The sequence below is a fragment of the Notechis scutatus genome, chromosome 2, assembly GCF_049901735.1.
Source record: "Notechis scutatus isolate UNSWTSFEM ecotype Mainland chromosome 2, rNotScu1.2, whole genome shotgun sequence".
In the NCBI taxonomy this organism is placed as follows: Eukaryota; Metazoa; Chordata; class Lepidosauria; order Squamata; family Elapidae; genus Notechis; species Notechis scutatus.
This window is the reverse complement of record NC_142010.1, coordinates 170,850,960-170,876,521: the sequence shown is the minus strand read 5'-3', so window position 1 is coordinate 170,876,521 and position 25,562 is coordinate 170,850,960. Positions and strand designations below refer to the sequence as shown.

At 40.1% G+C, this 25,562-nt stretch overlaps 2 protein-coding genes across 3 annotated transcripts; one reads left to right on the top strand and one right to left on the bottom strand.

Annotated features, from left to right (window-relative positions):
- Window positions 1-787: 787 nt before the first annotated feature.
- Window positions 788-3,345, top strand: FOXE1 (forkhead box E1). Its single transcript, XM_026672841.2, has one exon. The coding sequence runs from the start codon at window positions 1,548-1,550 to the stop codon at window positions 2,625-2,627; it is 1,080 nt and encodes a 359-aa protein (XP_026528626.2). The 5' UTR covers window positions 788-1,547; the 3' UTR covers window positions 2,628-3,345.
- Window positions 3,346-7,986: 4,641 nt separating this feature from the next.
- Window positions 7,987-15,970, bottom strand: HEMGN (hemogen). 2 transcript variants are annotated; one of them, XM_026672919.2, is made up of 4 exons: window positions 15,783-15,970; window positions 12,550-12,643; window positions 11,437-11,690; window positions 7,987-8,206 (listed from the first exon to the last, which is right to left on the bottom strand). In XM_026672919.2, exons 1-4 carry the CDS (start codon window positions 15,862-15,864, stop codon window positions 8,106-8,108), a joined length of 531 nt encoding a protein of 176 aa, XP_026528704.1. In that variant the 5' UTR covers window positions 15,865-15,970; the 3' UTR covers window positions 7,987-8,105. The 2 variants fall into 2 exon arrangements, with proteins under 2 accessions (XP_026528704.1, XP_026528705.1); XM_026672920.2 differs by having other exon boundaries at window positions 12,562-12,643; window positions 15,783-15,967.
- Window positions 15,971-25,562: the final 9,592 nt, after the last annotated feature.

The window sequence follows — 25,562 nt, the reverse complement described above, 5'->3', positions numbered from 1 at the left end:
TACAGGCAGTAAAAATACAGTATAAAAGGCAGTAAAAATGCAGTATAAAATACAGCATAAAAGGCATTAAAATACAGTACAAAAGGCATTAAAATACAGTATAAAAGGCATTAAAATACAGTATAAAAGGCATTAAAATACAGTATAAAACACAGTATAAAGGGCATTAAAATACAGTATAAAAGGCATTAATATACAGTATAAAACACAGTATAAAAGGCATTAAAATACAGTATAAAATACAGCATAAAAGACATTAAAATACAGTATAAAAGGCATTAAAATACAATATAAAATACAATATAAAATGCATTAATATACAGTATCAAACACAGTATAAAAGGCAGTAAAAATACAGTATAAAAATAAATAAATAAAATATATAAAAAATACCCCCATCCACCCTCCCCAGCGACAACACACAATCCACAAGATGGGCCACTTGATGGGCTTTTTTTTGGTGTTTTTTTTTTGCTGCTGCAGCCTGCGGGGAAATTGTCCCTTCAATGTCCCGCTGCTTGAGAGGGCAGCGTCCCACTCCCGTGACCCTCGACCCGCCCGAAGAAGGCCCCGCAGAGCTCCTTTCACCAGGTTTTGCCCCGGACGCCCACGGGTGGCTGTCACTAACTTGAGGCGTCTCTCGGCTGGGCTCTTCTAAGGCGGGGAAACGTTGGCAGCCGGGCTCGCCCGCTCTTCTTCCCGACGGCATAACCCCTCCCGGTTCCTGCCCGCCCTGGGCCAGGCCCCTCCCTCCACAAAACCCTCTTAGCAAAGGCCTGTGGGTTTGCTGCGCCCCCGGCATTCTCAGGAGAAGCTGCTCGGGCAAGCTTGTCTCCACCCGTCCCTTTAAGGCACGACTGCTGGAAGGTGCTTAGCTGCAGAGAGAGCGCAAGCAGCTCCAGAGGGTAACTGGCCTCTTGCTGCAAAGTGGGCAAGGTGCGCCCGGTGCTCTTTCAGAGGCGGTTGAAAGAAGCGGGGATCTCAGGTCTCCCCTACAAGCCTTCTCCGTAGCGCCTCTAATCTCCAGCCTCGGAGGAGCGACGTCTTCGGAGGTCGTTTCCCGCCGGGTCGTCCCGTCGCTTCTCTCCATCGCTGGAACCCGGCAGGTATTTCGGGACCGCTTCTCCCCTCCCGAATCCAGTAGCCCCCCGACGCTTCGCTTGAGCCGACAAGCCATGGATGGTCTGAAGGCGCGTTGCCATGCCGGTCCTCGAAGGTCGGCTTCGTTTTAGGTCTGCCGGGCGTCGCGGAGTTACGCTGCCCAGGAGGTTGAAGGTTCTTGGGGGGATCATCATCGCCCGAGATTTCTCCCAGAAGTTCTCCAGCCCCGGCGCCCAAACGCAGAGGACTCCGCAGCTGCTCTCTTCGCAATCCCACCGGCACTCGCGCTCGTAGATCCTGAGATCCAGAGCGAGGCCGGGGCTGCTTTGAAGATACTCCTCCGGACGTCAGCCAGGGACAGCGAGGCTGGCGCACCCCAGTCCTCGAAGTTGCCCGTTGATTGCCTGCAACCTGCATCGCCGTCGGAAGCGGAGGCAGAGCGTGAGATGACGGCCGAAAGCCCTCAGCCGACGGGTTGCGCGGTCAGCCGGCCCGACGCCGAGGCCGAAGCCGCCTCCAGGCTTCCCGCGCTGGTGAAGATGGAGCCGGCAGCCCCAGGAGAGGCCCTGGAGCCGGAGCCGTCGGAAGAAGACGTGGGGGCGATGGGAGGTTCGCGGCCTATCGGACGCCGCAGGAAACGGCCGGTCCAGCGCGGGAAACCCCCGTACAGCTACATCGCGCTCATCGCCATGGCCATCGCGCACTCTCCGGAGCGCCGCTTGACCCTGGGCGGCATCTACCGCTTCATCACCGAACGCTTCCCCTTCTACCGCGACGGGCCTCGCAAGTGGCAGAACAGCATCCGCCACAACCTCACGCTCAACGACTGCTTCGTTAAGGTGCCCCGAGAGCCCGGCCGGCCGGGCAAAGGCAGCTACTGGGCCCTCGACCCCCACGCCCGCGACATGTTCGAGAGCGGCAGCTTCTTGCGCCGCAGGAAGCGCTTCAAGCGTAGCGACCTTTCCACTTATCCCGCCTACATGCACGAGGCGCCGGCCCAGCCCGTCGGGCCTTCGCTGAGCTCGGCCTACGCCCCTCCTGCTGCTCTCTGCTACCCTTCCCAGCCGCCCCTCTTCAGCCTGGGGCCCCTCATGGCCCAGCCGAGCCCGGAGCTGGTGCAGCAGCATAGCGTGGACATAAACTCCTCTCCTAGCAATGCCTGCTCCTTTGCTGCCTCCGCTGCTTACTCCAACCAAGCCTGCACCGCAGCCTCCGGCCTAGGCAGGCCCCACAACACCATGCCTTACTCTTACGCCATCCCCAGTGCCCAGCAGCTCCAGGTTAACCAAGGCTCTTATTCCCAGAGCAGCAACAGTAACCTCTTTGGGGCTTCTGCCCGTCTAGGAGTGCCTACCTCACCCCCCATCACTAATGACACCATGGATTTCTATGGCAGGATGTCGCCTAGCTCCTACAGCTCTTTGGCTCACGGGTATAATGCCAGTGGGCAGCTCAGTAGTCCCGGAGCCTACCTGCGCCACACCACTTACCCCAGTAACATGGAAAGGTTCGTTTCGGCCATCTGAAGCCAAGGAGGAACTCCGTTGGGGGGAAGAGGGCAGGGCAGGGTAGGGGGACGGGGAGATCTACGGTTGTATTACCTTCCCCTTGGGCTTAGATCACCATCATGAGCAGGTTACCCTGCCCCGGCAGGAGGTTTGTGGTGTTCATTCGGTGCGACTGCACATCGATATGCCAATCGGCGCCATTATTTAAGTCTGTAAGAGGAACGGGACAATGGAGGTGTCCACAATACAGGGCTGGTGTAAAGATTTAACTTTGTGAAGCGAATGCACTACTATACAGTATGAAGCTAGTGACTCCGCTGCATCGGTGGGGGTGTTGAGAAGATACAAGGGACCCTTCCGTGCTGTGAGCTATGAAACGGCACCACCTATTAAAACCAAAGACAATTGCAACTTGTTAGACCTTTTTGTGTGCTTTCCCATTCCTGTTAACTTTCCTCCACTTTTTCTTTTGTGAGCTCCCTCTTTACAAAATAACCTGTTGTAGCAATAGCCTCAGTAGGTAGTCAGCTTTTTTCTTTTCCTTTTTTTTTTTTTTACCTAGCCCAATTATTAGCAATATTATGAATAACTAGTAGGTGTATGCTTAATACCCCTCAATGTCAAGTTTTCAGTGACTCACAAGTTCATTTGGAGAAATAAATGTGGAGTCAATGATTCACTTCTGTTGGAATGCTTTCTGCTGGCTTTGGAAATGCAATAAATAACCTTTGAAACTGATTTTCTTGGAAAGTTCTGATTTGTAGCTGGCTATTTTCAGTCAGATAGCTTGCGTTGAACTTGCCTCCACACTTCAGTGTACTTATTGTTCATGGACTCAAGTCAGATTTCTTTCCATTTTTGTTGGTGGTAGAAATTTATGCTTAGCAGCTGTACAGTCAGCCATATAATCAGATAGGAATACATTTGCGAATTGCTTATACATAAAATATAAGAAAATTTCAAATTCATCCCCTAGAAAGAAGACATTTGTCCATATTCGGTAAATTCCCTGCTTTTAAAACTCAGCTTCAATGGTTGCTACTGAGAAATACATACTGTATTCAAAACATAAAAGTTATTGTATGTTTTCTGATTAGTTAAAAATAACACAGGTTGTTGTTGTTTTTTGAGATCTTTTGTTCATCCTGCTTTACTTACCAGTCATAGCAATCAAGACTTTGATACTGTTATACTGGCAGTTGAGGCAGAAATGCAAGGAAAAGCTGTAAAATGTAAAATCTATTACTGTACCTTATCATTAAAAGTAAAATCAGTAAAATTCTGTAGGTTATTGTCATGCAATCCTGGATCAAAAAAACTAGCTTTTTAATAAGAACCATAGCGATCAGGACTCCCATTAGCTGAAAGCTGTTCAAAATCCAAACAAGACTAATACCGCATGTCCATATAAATTGCATAGTACAACATTGTTATTGGCTGCACCATTTCAGACTTCAGGAACAGAGAGACTAATTTATTATAAATGACAAAGAATCTTTTACAAATTCAGGGTAATCACAGATTAAATAAATAAGGAAACATTTGAATATTTACACAAATGTAAAAGCTGCAAAAAATCTTAAGCTTCATTAAATTCAAAAGTTCTAATGAGCTTTTCCTTAATGTTCTGTGTATAAGTTCTTAACGCAGAAAACATTCAAAATTCAATGTCCGTAGACGTGCACCTATAGTTTTGAAATAAATTTTGGACCATAACATTCATATGATTCACATGCAGAATTTGAGTCATTTGGTATGGACAACCATTCCTTCAGGATGATAAACTTGACTTACTGGGTTAGACCAAGAGTGTCATAATCCAGCCTTCTTTAAGAAACGGTGGCTAATTAGATTCCTGTGGATACTTAGAAGGGCATGAAATCCAGCGTATTCTTGCTATAGTTTGTTCCCAGCATCTGTATAGCTTTTCTAAGGTAAAGCATTTATGAAAATGGATTTCATTTAGTAAAAACCATAGAGAGAAACGTCATCTGTATAATGTGTCTAATTTTTTTTGAACTTAATGGCTGCCACAAGTAATTCGGATAGCACCTGCTTTTCATATGTTAATTCTATGTACAGTATAGAAACTGAATTAATTTAGTAAAAGGAGAAGGGGTGGGAATTGCTTGAATTTATTGCCAGTTCTATACAGTTGAGATGAAGATACTTTCCTTCAACCACATACCAATTGATACCCCTTTTATTCTATTGAATTTCTGACTTTGTTGTCCAAGAAATGTGCATAGGTGTACAAAGAAGTTCTGGAATTCTGTTTTATATAAAAAATTTGAAAACTTTATTTTTGTTAAAGTACTATCAGATTCTGTACCAACAAATTGCATGTCCTAAGCAACCTTGAATGCTCTTGTATCCTTCAAATACTTCTTGCTCCATTCTTTGGACCATTCTTTTTCTCAGTATTTTCAGCCAGGCATCTACTGTATACATGCCTCTACTTGGAAAAGACAGAAAGAACTCAAGACAAAATGATAGTGATCTACTAAGTGAGGTGGCTTTTGTTCAAGCCTTGTGTGTGGAAAATATGTTGCTACTCCCACAGCCCTATTTTTAATTTTTCATTAGTACCAGGTGATTTGATTTGTATTGAAATTACTACTATGCAGGTGTAAATTTTACAGCCATAGGAAAAAGGATTGAATTTTTCTCCTTGTTCTGCAAGATGGGAGAACAGTTGCAGTTTACATTCTTCATCTATTGTGTATTTTGTCTCTAGTATTTTAAGTTTTCTATAACAAAAAACTCTGCCGTTTGTTTCCCTGTGGAAATAGTTTGCAAATCAGCAAACTATTTTAGTTATTTTAAAGGCAGTTTGAGAAAGAATTCCACCTGGATAATTTAGACTGCAGTAGATGATATTGTATTTCATTCATTTTATAATTTGTAAAACATTGAAAAAGTCTTTTGATGAGGTTTGAATCTTAAGGGAGCAATCCATTTTTTTTGTCAAAGCTCATTATGCAAGCACTGACTTTTCTATTAAAAAACACATACATATAAGAGGGGATCTGGAGAATGCTCTGATGCATGGGTTCCATCTATACAAAAGGATGAGCAGTCCTGTTGGGCCAAAGTTTTTATCACACGAACTAAGAAGTCCCTGAACAATGACTTTCATTGCAGTTGAAAAACAGCAGTGGAGGAAAAGTTGTTCTTAGCAGGATGTTTCTGCTTTTTCTAGTCTAGAGGAACATTCCTGCACATTCCCCAGAACAATTGGAAAACGATTGCTCTAAAATAAAAATGAACAAAAAACCGAATAAACCAAAGCAGAGGCAGATAGAAAGCAGACTCACACTTGCTGAAATCTTGGGTGATTGATAATAGATCTGTAAAGGTTTTCAAATCCCACCCAATTAACTAAAGGCTTTTTCCTTCTGCAAATTAGACTGCTGAAATTTTTTTAAAAAAAGAAGGAAGTAACACCAGAGTCAATTTTAGTAATGGAAGCATCATCTTGATTTCTGCTCTGTGCTCTAAGGTAGAATGCTCCTTAAATTTGCTATGTGGGTGCTTGACTTCTGCAACTCTTTGCCCCTTGCATCAGTTGATTAAATTTGGGGTTCCAAGAGTAGTAATTTAAAAATGTAGAAATTTGAAGTTTGCTCTTCTCTGCAGTAAAACATCAAAATCAGTACTATTTAGGTCATTCTTTGTATAATCTGTGCGAGCTTGAAAGGGGCCCTCAATTTCTATTCTCATGATATTAGCAGCAAGGAAAAGCTATTCCCAGTTCAGACATGGTTTAATTGAAATCTCAAAAAGGGCAGGTATTAAGTCAGCATTTAACGTTACAGTTAAGTTGCTGTAACTTCATGTCACCATTGGATGGAACTCTTGTCTCATTTTTTTTCCTGGCTCTTGGGTTTCAAGTCCCACAAGGTTAATGCTGGTTTAATAATTTAACAGCTTCCTTTCAGTAGTGGAAAGAACATGAGTAAAATTGGTAGGAATTTGTTTCCATATTTACTTCATTAGCCGACAAATCTACTAGGCTCCTGGCCTTTTCTTTCTTTCTTTCTTCAACTCCTTTTGTAGGGAGTTAGGAATCCATTGAGAAGAGATGATTGTTGTAGGAATTCCAGTAGCTCAGGTTCAGGCAGCAGTTTTCTGCACTTGTTCTTGCCACAAAGACAATTATGGATCAGAAATATGCAAAATATTTCAAATTCGTAAAATATATATTCATTTATTAGTTTCCTAAACCATTCACTACCACAGTCTCTGAAGGGTATACAGAAACCAAACATACTCATACAAGAAATTCCGCAATAAATTGACTTATTAATTATTTTAAATATTTCCAAATCTCCAGATCCATCTGTTCCAAACTCTGACCATGGATTGCCTTCAAGCTGCTTCTAAGAATTGTGAAGTAAAAATGTCAATAGCGTAAGGAGTTTCACTAGCCTATATTATTCTTATCAGGCGAAATCAGCAAAGTAGGAGAGGTGTGTAATTATATTACTCTGTATATGTACACATGGACTACTCACTCAGTTCCTGTTATGGGCTCCACATGCATGGTCTCAAACACACAATGTCTATATATAAAAGGAAAAAGAAGACTATAGGGCTAAAACCCATTGTTCTGATACCTGAATTGTTCTAAATAGAGAATTCCAAATGTTATCAATCTAAAGACCTCCTAGAGTTGTTTCACTTTTTCCCCTCAGTGGACTATTTGAAAATAATAATTGTGGGAAATGACAGAAGTGTATAAATTGGAGACGATGCTTCTGAGATGCGCCTAAAAACTTGCATGAATGAGGCAGAATAATTGATTTATTGTTTCCTGCTTAATCCTGGGAAGGGATTAAAAAAAAACAGAGGTGCATTCAGTCATGTAGGTCCCATCTACACAATGGCGTAGCACAAACATTCACTTGCCTAATGACTACAAATAAGAAACAAGGAGAAAAAAATGTTGGGGAGGTATCTGTCTTTGCGTGTTTCTCTATATTATTCATCTTTGTTCTTTCCTGTTCTAACACATTATTTATATGCAGACAAAGCACTGTAGATGGATGTAAAATGCCTCCCTCTAGACAGTTCTGATGTGAAGAAGTGATCTGGCAGAGAAATTCTGCTTGCCTCCATTTCAACTTTTTCCAGCCTGGAGCTACACAATGTCTTGGATGATAGTTACCATTGTCCTCCATCATCATAGTTGAAGATAATGATAATTCCAGGCTAAGGCATGTTAAAAATACTTAGATGAAGAAGCTATTTCATTTGAACGTAGGTCAGTAAACCCAACATTAAAAATAAAATAAAATACAAAATCCCTTGTCCTGCATCCTCCAAAGGAAGACACAGTCACTGGGTATTTCGAAAAGAAGAAATGGCAGGAAAATTACAACAAAGGCCTCCAGATTTTTTTTATTGCTCACACAAGAATGACAGGTACCATGTAAGTCTAACAACTTTTCCACATTGAATAGGAATAATTATTATCCACAAGCAACTTTTCAATTAAAAGCCAAATAAATCTTGCTCCAAGTGATCATTTTCCAAAGACTGAGGCTCCTCTGATCCTTCTGGTCTTGGTGTCTCCTCTATTCCTGGTTGATGAGCTGGGGGGCAGAGTAAAGAAGGTATCACATACAAATATTTCTATTGGTTTAGTCTAAATAATGCTGATGTCTCTGGGTAATAACTATAACCAAGATCTAAGCACTATCAAGCTCTAGCCAAGATCAAGCACTATCTAAGCAAAAAGGAGTGAAGCATCAACTCCCAAATTGTTTATACAGTCAATAATGCCTTCAAATATTCTTTTTATTAATGACATATTCATAGTAACAGAAGCAAAGAAGAATTAAAACTAGCTGCCCTTCAAACACTATTGTTGTGAAAAATATTGTTTTCATAACAATAGAAGAATTTCTAGTTTTAATTCTAGAGTGTTTGTAAGGTAAAAATTAGACGATCTATCAGCCAGGTGCTATTTCTCTGCTACATAGGACATAGCTACTTTAAATATTTTATGGACTCTCACAAATCATTGTATTTGTGATTATTTCCCTGTAATCCTCTTGGAGATTTTTCAGTACAACAAAAAGTTACATTCAAATCTTAATATAAAGTAAAAGTCTACAGGCACAAAAAGGACTGCAGTGATGAAAAATAAATTGCAATAGATATTAAAATTGTCTTTTTAATATTTCTGTCCATTAAAGCTGGACTACGGTAGTTAATCAAGCCTTTGATGGCAGAACCACCTCAATCTCACTGAATTACAGAATTACATTTTCCCAAGGCTGGCACAAGAAACATGGAAAGACACGAGAGGAGATTCCCCCCTCCCATCCCACAAAGAGAAGTCAACTGAACTGAAAGCTGCATTTACTTTAACATAGGCAATGTCATAGATTCTCCCTCAACCTGAAAAGCAAAAGCCTAGTTTACAGCTACAGGGCAGACTATAGACTTCTTTTTCTAATATGTAATCTTATTTTAAAATTCAATACCAATTATATTTTGATTAGGTCACTTTACAACATTATGACAGCCATCCAACAGGTGCTTTACATCCCATAAAGCACCCTTGGCGGTCATCATAAATGGTTGCAACAAACACATACACACATGTGACCATCTGTCAGATGAGTCCGTTTTACAACCGGTTGCAACATTCTACAGTTACATGACCTTGATTCACAATGTTTCCCCCCGCCCGCCCCCAATTTCTTGCATTTTAGCTTTTTTCAGCAAAAAAATAATAATGAATGGTTTTGCTTAATGAGTGCAACATTTGCTTAATGACCTTTGCAAAAACGGCCAGACTGGAAGTGTCTTGACTTTTGACTATATATAACAACTTATGACAGGATTTCTGGTCCTTAATTGCAGTTGTAAGTTGAGGACCACCTGTACATCTATTTTATTTCCTAAGACTCATCATTAACTCTCTAGGAAAGATCTAGAGTTTACTAATTCCATTAAAAATATTTTCTACTTTGTTAAGTGAGCTTACACACAAAAAGCCAGACTACATATGATGCAAGGGACTTATCATCAGATCTGTGATACATTTACACTATATTTTAATAGTACTTATGGAAGGTTCTGAATGCCAGTGGGGAGAAATATCCCATATCACTTTCCTAGTTTAAATATAAATATCCCAAGCAAAGGATTAAAAATATATACCATAGCATTGTATGGCATGTGACCATGATACTCGAGGGATCGCCTCTCCCTGGTTACATCTACCTATTTCATCAGATCCCACTGGAATGGCATGTTGCCAGTTCCATCTACGAAGGAGTGTCATCTAATGGGATCTAAAAAGAGCCTATTCTGCCATTTACAACGTCATTTCTCTGGAACCTAGATTATCCCCAGCCTTGTTGGCTTTTAGCAAGGCTTTGAAAATGTGGCTTTGCCACCATACTTGGAGATCAAGTGGTAGAGGAGACCTCTTCAGTGGCTGTGTAGAAAGCTGGGGCCTTAACTGGATTTTGCCACTGATTAGGATTATTTTTCTATTTTCAATCCAGTCTTATTGACAGTTTGTATGTTCATAGGCTTTTTATTAATGTGATTTTTGTTTGGAGTACTGTTTTAATTGTTGAGAGCTGCCCAGAATCACTGAAGTGAGATGGGTGACTATGCAAACAGAACGAACGAACTGATCAATTAAAGAAATGTTAATCTATCATTGGGCCCTGATATTATTGCAGTTGTCCTTTTGGCAAAAAAATACTAAAGGAGAGCAGGAGGCACTACAATGATAGAAGAAATGAGAAGCTGGCTAAGTTAAAATTTAACAGTCCTGGCAAAACTCTAAACTAGGGCTGCCAAATAAGCATTGCAAAAGATATCTGCTCTTTGTTGTCCCCAGATGGTCATCAGAATTTTTGCAGATCAGATATGACAGCATTGCTCTTATATGTAAGGGCCCTACTGTTCAATAATCCAGAAAGGACCACTGCACTTCTAGTTTATTTTCTGTGTAATAAAATTGAGATAGCTACTAGTACAGGGGTGTCCAACCTTGGCAACTTTAAGACTTGTGGCCTTCAACTCCCAGAATTCCCAACCAGCACGGAATTCTGGGAATTGAAGGCCACAAGTCTTAAAGTTGCCAAGATTGGTATTCTGACCCACGGTCTTTTCCGACAAATCAAACACAATTCAAAAAGAACAGAAACCTTGTAATGCTTTTACAAAACAATTAGCTGTGATAAGCACAAGCCTCGCCAAACTGTGCGAGACTTGCCAAAAGATAGCAGACAAGAAATAATTTGCAAAATAAGAATCTTCAAATACAAACTCAGGATACTGGAATGTCCACGAGGCTGTAGTTTCAAAATGTCTTTGCCTTCTGCAAAGAAGGTTAGTTTCACAGCTGGCTTTTATCTTCTTGAAGGAGGGGCCATTACCTTGCAGGCTTACTCCCGAGTTGCCCATGCAGTTGTAACTGCTCTTTCCTGCGAGCAACCCTGCGTGCACATGCACTTGGCACAGGTTCCTCGGGAATCTCCTCATCACTGCTGCCAGCCCCCACAATCTCTGAAGGCAGCAGTCCACTCCCTGATGGTCCTGGCCCCTCATCTGAGTCCTCGCTCTCCTCAGTCGTCCACACCTGATGCCGGCTAACCACAACAGTTGGACACGTTTGTACTAGACTCTTATCTAATCCAACTGAAGGACCATTGGAAAGGGACAGGGAAGATGTTCTCCAAAAATTATTTCAGACAGCTTATTTATCATCCAGACCAAATTTCCTTCAGGTTAAACAATACACTTCTCACTAAAAGAGCTTTTATTTTCAAAGGCTGCTAGTTACAGAACTCACCACATGTGAAAACAGATGGAGTTATTTCCTCTTGGGAATACAGCCCTTCCGTTACCACCAGAGGGACAGAGCATTCTTCAGGGAGTCCATGAGTGACTTCAGCTTTCTCCTCCACTGCGGCTACCTGTGTTTCATGACTCTCAGCTTCCTCTGACTGCAATTCTGGTTGTGGTTCTGGTTGTGGAGCCTGATGCCGGCCCCGGCCCCTTCCAGTTGCTCTTCCTTTCCGTGCTCGCTTGTGTCTCTTTTGCTCCCTAGGTGAATGTACGCATAAGAATCATTTTATTTATTTTATTTATTTGATTTGTCAATCGCTTACAAGATAACAGGTACAAGCATAAACATAGTTATGAATACATGAAATGGATACATATAAGAAAAATAAAAAACAATAGGACAGGGACGGTAGGCGCTTATGCACTCCCCCTACACAAAATGTATCTGTTGAAATTTCAGAAGCCAAAATGAAAGCTGAACCGAATGTTCCATGATCAAGGGGGATTTTTTTGCATGTATTATAGCTCCTTGCTCGTACCTTTATAAGAAGCAGAATGAACGATGCCAAATATTAAATATTGCAAAATGTTATTTTAAATTAAATGTTGCAAATCTGTTCTATTGGCATAGGGTAATAACTGCATAATTCTGTTTCCTGGGCATAGAGTAGATTCAGTAGGTGTTACTGTGCAGCTAAATAAAACAGATGCATTTTTAGAATCATCTAAATTCCAATCATTTGTGTGAATACGTATGTGTCAGTGAGAGAATGGTGGGATGTCATGTTACCTAGGAATGGAATAAGTAAAAACTTCAATATTTGAGTTGGAGTGAAATACTGGCAAAGAAGAAGGGTAGCTCTGTAAGGTGTACTAGAAGAGAGCTCTGTATGAGGAAAAGCAAAAAAAGATTTCTTATTTTTCTTAGAAGAGAAATCTATTGTACCAATTTTGGTTAAACTTTCATGTGACGAATTTGTTTTTTTATGAGAGCGAAAGTAATGTCAGTGTCATTATTGAGACACAAAGCATCCTTTTAAAAGCTTTGTGCAAACAAACACAGAACAGATTGATTTAACTCTAAAAAAAACATCACTCCGTCACCATCCTAATTTACCCCAGAACCCACTGTTGAATATCTTTTTCTTCTGCTTCTGCTCTTCTTTTTCTGAGAAGTTCTCGATCTCTCAAACGGTGTGAAATGCCAACATCTACAAGAGGTAACAAAAGTTGCATGAATTATGCTAAGAGATTACGCTGCTAAGAAATCTAAATAGATATTGCAGGAATAGATGCTGAATAAAGCAATGACAGAACCATTTCAGCAACTATTACAGAATATATTGGGTTCTTTGTTATGTTTGGAACATTAAATGCCTACAATGAATATTTGCATGATGGTTAAGGAGAGGAATTTAGAAAAACGTAAGTATTTAATTGGCTACATGAAAACAAAGTGAACATTATTCCAATTAAATATTTCCATAATGGCTGAAGGATTTATCAGATGTGCTCACTTTTTGTCTCCATTAAAAAAAAAATCTGCTGAGAGAAGCCAAAGAAATAGTAACATCATGGTAAGTCACAATCAGAATGAAAGTTATTATTTTACTTCCTTGTTAAAACCACTTCAGTTGTTAAAATATTATTTTAGTATGCAAAATTCAATAAGCGATTATGCAGCCAAAGCTTTTAAACATACTAAAACTTCATTCTCTGTGTAGAGTAGCTTCATATAATTGTACACAGCCTGTGTTCATGTTTGTCTATTTAGCTACACTTACATTGTAATGTAACCTGCTACTGCAGGCGGTACTGTTCATTTCATTAAAAACAAGTCTGTGCATTTTGCTGTGTTGTGTGTCACTTTTGACCCACCTATCGCAACTCCAAATGAGAGCAGAAAGAGTCATCTTGTCCAGATTAGAGAAATGACATCAGACATTTTTGTCCAAACAGTGAATGAGAACATGGGCTAGAACTGTACTTGTGATGAATTCTGAACTTAGAAACATTTTTTGTTGTTGGAGATAACATACACAGAACAACTTTAAGAAAGCTTATTGTACGGCCTGTTGATTTGGGCATGTCAGATTCCATGTGGTATCAACATTTATCTGAGTAACATTCAGCTTGACCAATATCACAATGGGAAATGCCCCTTTTTTCCCTTTTTTGGGGAAAAACAATCTATAAAGACCTCTTTCTATAGCCATTATAGGATGATATTTCATAATCATTAAGATATAAAAGCTATAAAATGTGATAACTTAATTTTCTAGCTGTGACAGAATCTACATTTAATTCGCCTTTGACACAGATGCACGACACATGTAAGATAAGTGCATCTTGATTATAAATACTTTTAAATGTTTTTCTCAGGTAATGGTTTCCCCAAACTGTAGGACATTTGTACTTGATTCTCCTTCATTAGAATCTGTTCATAATGCTATTATAATATGAGATTATCAAGAGAAGTGGTCTATACCCATGACATAAATTGTCTCCACTCTTATGGTTAGAAGCACATCAGCTACAGCACTGAGTCTTTTCAGTGACACCTGAAAGTTCATTTATTTATATTCTATGGTATTCAAATATAAGTATTAAAAGGGTATCCACCTTAAATGGACTGTACCGTAAAACAAAGAAAAAAAACCTTGCATCAGCATATTTACTAACACCTGCCACCTGATGCTTCTCTGTGGTTTGAAATCATGCACATCACAAAAGGTTTTTTTTCAATCCAAATGTGAAATATTATGCATAGTGTCCACTTCAGCAGCAAGTGAAGTCTCTCGATGCATGAAATGAATCTATCCTCCAGCCTTTGAAGGTGAGAAAAGTGCCAAGTATCTTGCAATATAAAGAGATTTCTCTCTCTATACCATTTGGCTACTACCTAGTGCACCAATAGTCTCTCCTTTCATCATTACACTTTATTATTTTCTATAGTTTTTGCTTTGTATTGTCCAACTGGTACAATGAAAAAAAAAGTTAAATAATACTGTATTTCTCTTCCCCTCCTCAAAGTGGAGCATAAAGCAGAAAGATTGGTTTGTTAAACTGTTCTCTCACAGTAAGGACCATAGTTGTCTAACCCAGCAATTCTATGGCAACATCATCTGCTCTTATGTCTTTGTTCAATATTACAATAGAAATAAAAAGGACTATACAATTTGTGATTGTGTATTTATAAATGGATATTCTGAGTTCAAGCTAGAGTTCAACAATAGGATTTCTATCTTTATAAGGCTACTATGAGCATAATGGACACATATGGTGGAGATGCAGGAGAACATCCGACTAGCAGAAAGAGTTTTTAAATTTTCTTTCTGTTGTTTCCTCATGCCAATTTTCCCAGCCGTATTATCCCATGTTCCCACTCCTGGGCTGAAAACAAGTCTAACGTAGTCATGGTATTCATCTGTCCGTTTTTCACATTTGTCTCTGCCTTTCCTTTTATTATTCATGGCAGTTTATGGCAGGAGTGGGGAGAATTAGCAGTGGGTCTAAGACATTTGGCTGCCTGAGGCAGAACATAAACAGCACCCAAAGCATAAGTTAAAGTACACATGATGTCACCCAACATAAGATCAAATTATTTTTGTATCTGAGGCAGAAAATCCCATCAATGCTTCTTTGTTTCCCTGACAATAAAACCAAGGCAATAAAGTAATAATTAGCACATCTTTCCTGGCACTTGAAATAAAATGCTTGCATCTGTTCCCTTGACTTAATTGGTGGCTAGCTCTACTGTAGATATACTTCAGCATTTCTCTTGGTCTCTGATTTTCCTTTGCAAATGCCCTGGGTTTCTTTCATTTGCATCACTGTAGCAAACAATGTTATAAGGATACATACATTTGTTAGGTATTGCCAAGGTTGGGTTGCTCTTTGGAGTTTTGAGGATGAAGACAGATGGAACATTTTATATGGAAGTGGTTTGAACAAATCCACATTCTCTTGATCCATATTTATATCCTATACTTCCTCATTCTACATTTGCAACCTTGCAAGATAAATTAGGTGGAGTTTTTTTTAAGATCACCCAGTGAGCTTAAAGATCCAGATCCAAACTGATCATCCCAGTCCAGTCTAAAGCTGTTTAAAAGTAGAGAGGATAACCTTCTGCTATATTTTGATTCTGTTTTACCTAAAGGTAAAAGCCTAAAGGTGCTGTGCATACAAACAATATTTGCAGAAGAGCCTCCCAAAGTTTACTCAACAAAAGCAAAATAAGAACAGAGGTATATCATGGGCAAGGATCAGAGTTCAGGTAATTCTTGGGGAAAAAATGCAAACTTGTCTCCCCAAAAACAACCCCTTTCCCAAAACAATTTGCATTACCTGCAACTGCATATTCTTCAGGTGTAGCCTCTGGCTGCTGTGGGATTTCAGAGTATGAATGATCCTTTTCTAAACTTGCCATCTGTAACAGTTTATTTTAATATTTATATAGAAAAAGGAGCTGAGCTCCACCGTAGGATCATGTAACGCATCTAATGGTTTAGTGCAAAAAGAGTTTCCAAAACGGAGAGGGGAAAAAGATTACCCGCCCTACACATCTTATCTGCCATGGACATGGCTATGTTAATACTATTTTTTCTTATCAAGTTGCAAAGGTGCTAAAAGTCTGACATATCAATTTCCAAACACTTTTTCTTCACATGAAATAATTATTTTATCATTAGAAATGTGCCATTTTCCAAACATTGCGCATTTGGAAATTCCCGGGAAAAGATCCTTACCCCACCATTTAGAAATAATTACCTCCTCAAAACAGCTTTGGAAAGAACAATTTCTTAGATAAAATTGCAAGCAGCATTTAGACACAGTAAGAATTCTTCTCTGGACAAAATCTGTTCAGATCTATGTGTATATATATTTGCATGCACTTTGCTTAAAAATCCGTTGTCCTATGCTTTCTGTTCTCCCAGAATATGCCAATAAATGAGAGAATCTAGATGAGAAAATAATCCTGAGATTTTTTTTATTTATATTAATGTTGTAGGGAGTGATTAGTACAATTCTAAAAACATACCCTAAATAAATAAATAGAAGCATTTGGCACATTTACAGTGTAGCAATTTATTTTGAAGAAGATTGTGCAATGGAAAAATTCCTTTAGTTTTTCACATCAAACTTTGTATATATTATATATATTTTCATATCAAACTTTGCTGTTAATACTACAAATAACTGAAATGTGATGTCCAGAATCTCCAGGTTATGTTAGAAATACTAGCATTTCTTAGTTTGCCTAAGTTCCACTTTCTTTTACCCCTCTTCTTAAACCATATTCTGGAAATGTACCTCTGTAAAATGTTTGATATGTATTACCTTTTAATATTGGGAGTTCCTTTTACCTTGTCCTTTGGACACCTCCCCTGGGCTTAAATGAGATTATTTTGCTGCTCTAGAAAGGTGGGGCAGACTAAAAGTGACAAGAGAGAAGGGTGGAGGTAAAAGGAACTAAATGCACCTCCTGCTTTTTGTGATATGCAAAGGCAAGGCACTCGTAGCAAAAAAACTGCAGGCTTCTATTAATCAAGAAGGAATCCTTAACTCTATTATGGCACTAAATGCAGTTCCCCACATTACATTTTCTTGAACAACAACAAAAATCTTCAATCATTTTCAAGATCAGCAAGTTTATTATGCCACAAGTTTCATCAGAAGCATTCAGTGCTTTTTTTGAAATAAATATTTTATTGTACATTTTTCTTTGTAGTACATCACATTTTCAGTCTTGCAACAACCGTGTACTGGCTTTATCCCGTCCTTTTTAAATATACACAGTGTTATACACCCTGGTTATAACCAGTATTCTCTTAATCATACATTTATAGTCTCCTTTAACTGCATACTGTTATGTGTCATAGTTATAACCTTTATTTTCACACTTATACCCTAACATTCTATATATTTATCTCATTCCTTTTCCCTCTCTAATTCCCTCTCCTTCCTTCTCCCTTTTCCTCTTCTCCTCTCCCCTCTCCTCTTCTCTCCTTCCCTCTCCTTCCCTCTTTCCTGCTCCTCTCCTGCCCTCCATTTCCCTCTCTCCTTTCCTCTCTCTCCTTCCCTCTCCTTCCTTCTCCTCCCTTTTCCTCTCCCCTCTTAGTGCTTTTCTAAACTGGGAGTACTTATTCATATACAGATAATAAAACAAAGATAGTAAAGTTTTTAAAATTAAGTTTTAAATTCTACAGGCTTTTATATTATTTTGGTTGTAACCAACCTCTGGGACAAGAGATTAGTTTTTCTCTTTGATTTCTAAAGAAATGACATGTATTTCTCATACATAGTTGCTATCAAGCTAAGACATAACATGTGAAATTTGAAAACAGTTTATGGTTTAATAATATTTCATATAATCCCAATGGTTGCTTATTTAATAAACTTTGGTTAAGCACATCAGAGAGATGACCAGGGTAGAATCTTTCTCTTTCCCGTTTTTATGTGGATTAAAAAAACAACAGAAAAGTTTCTGCCATATAAGCATTTACTTACCAGACTAAAATGATAAAAACAGATTTGTCAGACTGCTGGGAGACTAAGTAGTTGCAACAACAGCAACTATATATCTGTATGGTTAATGAAAAAAGCAGAAGATGGTTGTGTCTAATTTCTGCAACAAATTTATTTGATCAATGTAATAATTTCTCCACCCTATCACACTGCACTTCATGTATGAATAGAGCAGAAATACAAACACTGCTATTATTGTTATATCCTGCTTTGCCTACAGACAGCTAAATATGAAGAATTGTACTGAAATTATTTGAAATACCAATAACCAGTTCAATCATGCTGTTTCAATACTGTTTGCTTTTCTAATTTATTCTTATTATTGCTGGCAAGAAAGCAGGTAGAGTTATTAGTATTTTTAATAGAAGGGATGGAGAACTCAAAATTTTCTTCTAACCCACAAACTATGTTTATCGTTTTAACTGATACAGTTCAGAAGTTATGTGTCAATGTCATGGAAATTCAAGAAATATCTGCTGCTAACACTAGAGTAGTTCTTTAAAAGGTAGCTGCTTAGAATTGAGTCATTCAAGTTAAGTACTTCATTTGGTCATACTGTACATCAAAAGTCTGAACTGTTGTGTTTTGTTTTGGGTTGCCTAAGTGATTTAAATGCTATACTGCACATTAGCTTTGGAATAAGTGTTATAGAGTATAAATAACACTGACCTATTGCTTGCTATTGTTGTTATAAACTTTTATAAACGTATCAGCTGGGAGGCTAGGATTTCATAACTTTTCAAGTTAAGATAAGGATAGAAATCTATCGTAAAGCTCAGCAATAATATTTCCCTGTTATAAAGAAATTATCTACACAGTATTTTCTTATTTTTTTTCTATATGAAAACTATAAACTTAGTATTATTTTTGAAAAAAAAAAGGTTGCCTTGGGAGTGAAGACACTCATCTCATAGGAATCTCCCAACTTTGAGGGCAGGCAAACCCCTTTTTTACAGACCTGTTTTACATTTTGAGAAAAGTGCTAGGGACATTTTTGTAAAACTATAATCCAAAATGGATTTCACAGAAAAGCAATCTAGCTAAGGGAAAAGACAAATAACTAGTAAAAAAAAAACATATATATATGGCAGATATGGAATATATGTTTCAAATCAGATACTTTTAGCCATGGTTTTCATTTAGAACAGGGATGTCAAACTCACATTGTCACGTGACATATTGTAACATTTTCCCCCTTCGCTAAACTGGGCATGGGCCTGGCCAGCGCATGAGATATCCAGCCCACGGGCTGCAAGTTTGACACTCCTGATTTAGAATCTCTCATACATTAACATACATTTTCTCCCTACACATCTCACAGTAAGAATTACTCTCTTACTCTAGCCACATAAGACATAGTTTGGCGCAAGCAATATGAGAACCAAGTCACTGTGATCATAATATAAACATAAAATAAATATAGCAACTGTTTATAAACAGCATTGTGAACTGCTGTTTATGTGTGGTATATGAACCCAGCTGAGATATGTTTAATAAGACATGGTTTATTCGAATATCCAGACATTAACCATCAAAACAGTAGCTTTAGAAAACATTTGGGGAAAATGCAATTATTAAGCTACATTATGGACTCCTTACCTGAAATTGACATTTGCATGGGAAATCTTTACTCCAATTCTATATCATTCTTGTGAAAGATCCATACAATACATTAGGATAAATTTGTTTGCTAGGTTGTGGCTCACTATACCATCACATTAAGTAGGTTAAGGAATGCCATAATGGAGAACAAGAATCCCTGCCTATTTCCTTCAACTTTTCAGTATTCCAAGAGCCCTTGAAACACAATGCTAGAAAGCCTTCATTATGTGAATGACCCTTTTTCATCATTTAAGTAAGCTCCAGTGAATGTAGTATGGGTGCTGCAGTCCATTTGTTGGGAAATGTCTTCTTTAGCTAGTAAGTGTTGGTAAAAATTTGGTAATGATAATACTTTGAATTTTCAGATTCTGCACCTTCATCTCATTTTCTTGGCGAATAGACTAGGCAGGCTAAGGCTGCTAACCTACCTGGGTTTAGGATTTGCAATAATGTCAGATCTAATGAAAGTGCTTTGACTAATAATAACCTGATTATTTTAATGCCAGAATGATCTCATTTCTAATCCTAAATATTTTGAGGTTTGCAGAACAGACATATGGATAGTTGAGATACACATTTTGTGTGAACCCAGCCATCCATTAACTATTCAGTGGGTTTAAAACTTTCTTAGTCAATGCTAAGACAACATCCTATTATGCTAAATTTATCAACTTTTAAAATGTTTAACAATTTGCAGCTAAATTCATATAAACTAAATTGTGATTAATCTTTGTTCCAGTGTTGTTAAAGGAACCCAGAAAATAAACAATGTTTTAGCTTAACCATGGATAAGTATAAAATGCATATATAGTCTGTTGGCACCTCTTAAAATTAGAAATATAAAATTCAGCATTGAAATAACAGAGAGATATATACTATACTTCCTAAAGCTTTCCAAATAACCTGCACAAAACTCTTTTTAAAATGTAGAGCAAGAACTGGTGAGTTCTTAAAGCCTGTTGAAAACTGATAAGTACATTATAAGTATGACCCAGCAAAATATTGAAAATGACAGGCTAAATTAGATAATGTTTCCTAGTTTACGAACAAGGTCAAATGGTGCAAAAACACAAGATTGTTGTATCCAATTTTTCAATAATAGCAATGTACACAATACTTGTGGCTAATTTAATCTTGGCCCTCTAAGTAAGTTTATATTATATATTGACTGAAATTAAAACACATGTAACACACATAATATATTGTAGTTCAGTATGTTATGCAAACACAGCCAGTCTTGAAGGATATTTACAGACTATGGTAAGAAACCTCTGATTAGATGCGGCAGCTACCAAGTCATATGCATCATTTTCTCAATTTAGAAGTTTAATGAAGATTTTCCAGGTCAACTAAGGACTGAGCAGTGATAATTAAAGAGAAATAACTGAAATGACCATTCTGAGTTCTTCTAATCACATACAGGTAAACACAGTTGCATTTTTTAGACTATCTGATTCTCGTAAGAGAAGCAAAAAAGCCTAAGATTATTTTATGCATTTGCATAATGAGCTGTGGTAGCACAGTGGTTAGAATGCAGTACTGCAGGCTACTTCTGCTGACTGCCAGTTGCCTGCAATTTGGCAGTTCCATCCTCCCGAGGCCAGTAAAATGAGGGTCCAGATTGTTGGGGGCAATATGCTGACTTTTGTAAATTGTTTAGAGAGGGCTGTAAAGCACTGTGAAGAGGTATATAAGTCTAAGTGGTATCGCTATTGCTAAATAACTTGGAACAAGCAGATTGGAAGAAGGTGATCCCCGAGTTCAGTGTTGAACATGCTTGTGATCTCTGGAGGATTCAGGATTAGGGCTCTCTTGGTTCTTAGCCATATCCTTTTGAACTGGTTTGGAGGGATGGGAGCGGAGCATCCTACTTTATAGTAGTTCTCTTTCTTCCATGGACAGTTCCAGTCTGTGTTGGTGGGGGTGGAGGGGAATCAAGCTCTACCTGTTTACCATCTACACAAATTGGTGAATTCATTCCATAGCTTGAAGTCAAGTATCGTCAATGGGCTGATGACATAATAGTTTATGTCCCTCTTATTCATCCCATGGCTTGAGATAGAGAATCACCAAAAGGCTGATGACATATCACGGTGCCTCTCTGTCCCAGGCCAGACAGGGGATGCCAGTTTATGTGCATACCCAGTACCTGTAAGGGTCTGAATGGGAAGGAATTAGATGGGACACAACCCTAGCAAGACAGTGTGACTCTGGGTTTCCGGGGTCTCTGGATCTGAAGAGTTCCTTCCTAACTCTGGATGAGATTGCACTCTTTCATATAGAATTGCTGTAAAATGTGGAAGTCCTCTTGGACTCACAGCTCCTGCTCAAGAAACAGGTGGCATCTATGGCCCAGAAGGCTTTTGCGCAGGTTTACTTTGGGTCCCAATTATGTTCAATTTCACCAGGAATGGCCACTCATGCCCTGGTCACTCCCATTGGACTGCTGCAACACATTCTACATGGTGATGCCTTTGATTTACAGGGGTCTCCAACCTTGGCAACTTTAAGACTTATGGACTTCAACTCCCAGAATTCCTCAGCCAGCTTAGCTGGCTGAGGAATTCTGGGAGTTGAAGTCCATAAGTCTTAAAGTTGCCAAGGTTGGAGACCCCTGCCTTTGAAGATCATTCAGCAACTGCATTCAACTAGTGCAGAATGCAGTGGTATACAGTGCATTGCAGTTTGCCCATGCTGCACTGCTGCTGCACGCACTTCCTGTTTATTTCTGGATACAATTCAAGGTCTTGTTATCATCTTTAAAGCTCTATATACTATATCACTATAGGTTATCTTCAGGATCTCTTCCCCCACTGGGTTGCATTGGATTCGCTCACTTCAGATCCCCTTAAATGTTGCCTTCTGTTGGGACCTAGAAAGCTTTTCCATAGCTGTGCTTACTTTATGGAACAATCTCACCACCCCCTATGTACAGAGGAATCCTACCTTTCTAGAAAGCTGGCTTTTCCCTCAAGCATTAGATGATTTATGGTTTCTTACTGGGTTACAGGTAGTCAATTTGACAATCACAATTGAACCCGAAATTTACGTGAGACTAAGTGAGACATTTGTTAAGTGAGCGTTGCCCCATTTTATAACCTTTCTTGCCACAGTTGTTAAGTGAATCACTGCAGTTCAGTAACATGATTGTTAAGTGAATATTGTTAGGAATATAAGTCACCTAACAGGTATTTGGGTTAGAAATATATAAACCAGGATAAACATTTTATAACTGTATCTTTAAGAAAATGCTAAATTGTAATTAGGTGTGGTTTCTCAAACAGCCATAAGATGGAGCCAGAAACCTGGTTTGTCTTAGTCTCAGAAGAGAGTGTGAGTAAGTCTCTGTTTTCTTCCGTTGGAGAATATTGCCGTTTCTCCATTTTTCTTCTAATTGACTGCTATTCCTGGATTTGATGTAAGTCTGATACTGAACTGTTTTTGACACTGGAATTTGTTATTGGATTATCCCTGGATTGGATTAAAACTGACTGATCTTACCTGTGAATGACTTTTGGACTGCCTATTTTGAACTTTGCTTAAACGTTTCTGGAAGTAAAAACCTACATTTACCGTACAGTGTATCTGTGTGCTGTGTGTGTATTATTCAAACACTACTCTCAAATACATCTCCCTGTATGCGCTCATTCTCCTAATGGGGAATTACCTCAACAAATATGGCTTCCCCATTGACTTTGTTGTCAGGTCACAAAAGGTGATCACATGACCCTAGGGCAGGGGTGGGCAAACTACGGCCCGCGGGCCACATCCGCCCGATGGTCTGTCCAATGCGGCCCGCCCTGAAAAAAAATCGCTGCCATTGGTCTGTCCAATCCGGCCCGCCCCTGAAAAAAATAGCTGGGCGTGGCGATGCCCTGCGCCCCAAAGCTGCAAAACAGTGCGGAGCGATCTAGGGGTAGGAAAGAAAAGAAATTTGCAAAGGCCTCGGCTGGGAGTTCAAAATCACCTTCGAGTGCGACCTCTCCAAAGGTGAGTCCCCGCCGATCCCCCTTTTTTTCCGGGGCTTCCAGGCTTAAACTTTGCAAAGGCAAAGCTTGCAGGCTGGAGCGTCTTCCCGCCGAGGAGCGGAAGGGTTCCGCCCGGCAGGCGGGCGGGCTGCTTGAGCGGGCTGCCGTGCGGTTCGGGCGGCGCAGGCGAGCGCCAGTTAAAACGAAGCCGAAAGTTGCTGGGAAGTTGCTCGGATTTCCGGGCTTCCAGGCTTAAACTTTGCTCGGGCGGCATTTTAAAAGCCTGCTCCCAGCACCCGAGCAACTTCCCAGTAACTTTCGGCTTCCTTTTAACTTGCTGGCACTCGCGCCTGGCCCTGAGCCGCGTGGCGGAAGGGAAGCCCGGCGGGCGGGTGGGTGGGCAGGCTGCTTGGAGGAGGCTCCGGGCTTCCCTCCACCAGGCGCGAGCACCGCGAGTTAAAACGGCCGAAAGTTGCTGGGAAGTTGCTCGGGTTTCGGGCTTCCAGGGCTTTGCAAAGGCAAAGTTTCCAGGCTGGAGCATCTTCCCGCCGAGGAGCGGGAAGGGTTCTGCCCGGTGAGCGGGCGGGCTGCTTAAACTTTGCTCGGGCGGCACTTTAAAAGCCTGCTCCCAGCACCCGAGCAACTTCCCAGCAACTTTAACTCGCTGGCGCTCGCGCTCGCCCGAGCCGCACGGCAGCCTGCTCCAAGCAGCCCGCCCTGCCCTCTGGGCAGAACCCTTCCGCTCCTCGGCGGGAAGACGCTCCCGCCTGCAAACTTTGCCTTTGCAAAGCCCTGGAAGCCTCGAAACCTGAGCAACTACCCAGCAACTTTCGGCTTCCTTTTAACTCGCGGGCGCCGTGCCTGGCCCCAAGCTGCGCGGCAGAGGGGAAGCCCGGTGGGCGGGCAGGCTGCTTGGAGGAGGCGACCCGGTGGTGCTCCGGCAGCAGCAACAGGCAGTTTCGCCCGGGCTCCGCTCAGTTGTCCGGCTGGGGCTGTCAGGAGTTGCTACCGCCGGCGCAGCTCCGTGCGGCTCCAGTCCCGCGTTGCCTTGGGAAGGAAAAGGCAAAACCAGGAGCCGCTGAGCCTGAGCCTCTGGTGCCGCTGCTCCGTTGCAAAGCACCGCCGCGCTCTTCCTTTTGCCTTTCCTTTCCCAAGGCAACGCGGGACTGGAGCCGTGCGGAGCCGCACTGGCGGTAGCAACTCCTGACTCAAGGGGCCTCCGAGGGGAGGGGAAGGAGAAGAGGGGGAAGGGTGGGGGGCGATTCCCAAAAATCTTGTGCTGACCCGGCCCGTCTGTCAAATTTTAAAAGTCAATGCGGCCCCGAGCCAAAAAGTTTGCCCATCCCTGCCCTAGGGCATAAGCCAGTTGCCAAGAGTCCAATTTTTGATCATGTGATTATGGGGATACCCCAATGGTTACAAGTGTGAAAATAGTTATAAATCATTTTTTTCAGTGTGGCTGCAACTTTGAACGGTCACTAAATGAATGTTTGTAAGTCAAAGAGTACCTGTGTAATGCTTGAGAGCACGATTGGTTTTTCATTTTTTTAAATTTTGTTATCTGTATATTTGTTATTAGCCACCCAGAGTTATTATATACAATATGAGTTGCCATTCCAATATTTAAATAAATAAGTTAAAAAAAAAATTATTTGTGGCCATGCAAATAATTTAATTATTCTTAATAAAATATAACTGGTACAAGCTAGTCAAAATGAACCATTTCTTTATTAGTATAACATTCAGCCATTCCTTTTATAACAAGAACATATAATTATATAACATGAGCATCACCTGCTGTTGAAACAAGTGTTGTGACATCATATAAATGGAGTACTGTAAATACTACAAGATGTGTGATTAATAGTACACTTTATATAGTACAGGATTTTTTAAAGATGCAAGTCTGAACACAATTTGCAAATCTGTGAAAGTAGAATTTGTAAGGCAAACATTTTTAACAGTTAGTAGTTTGTTTCAAAAATGATAAGCATCGGAAAAGCCCAAAGGATAAATTAGTTGGTTTTCA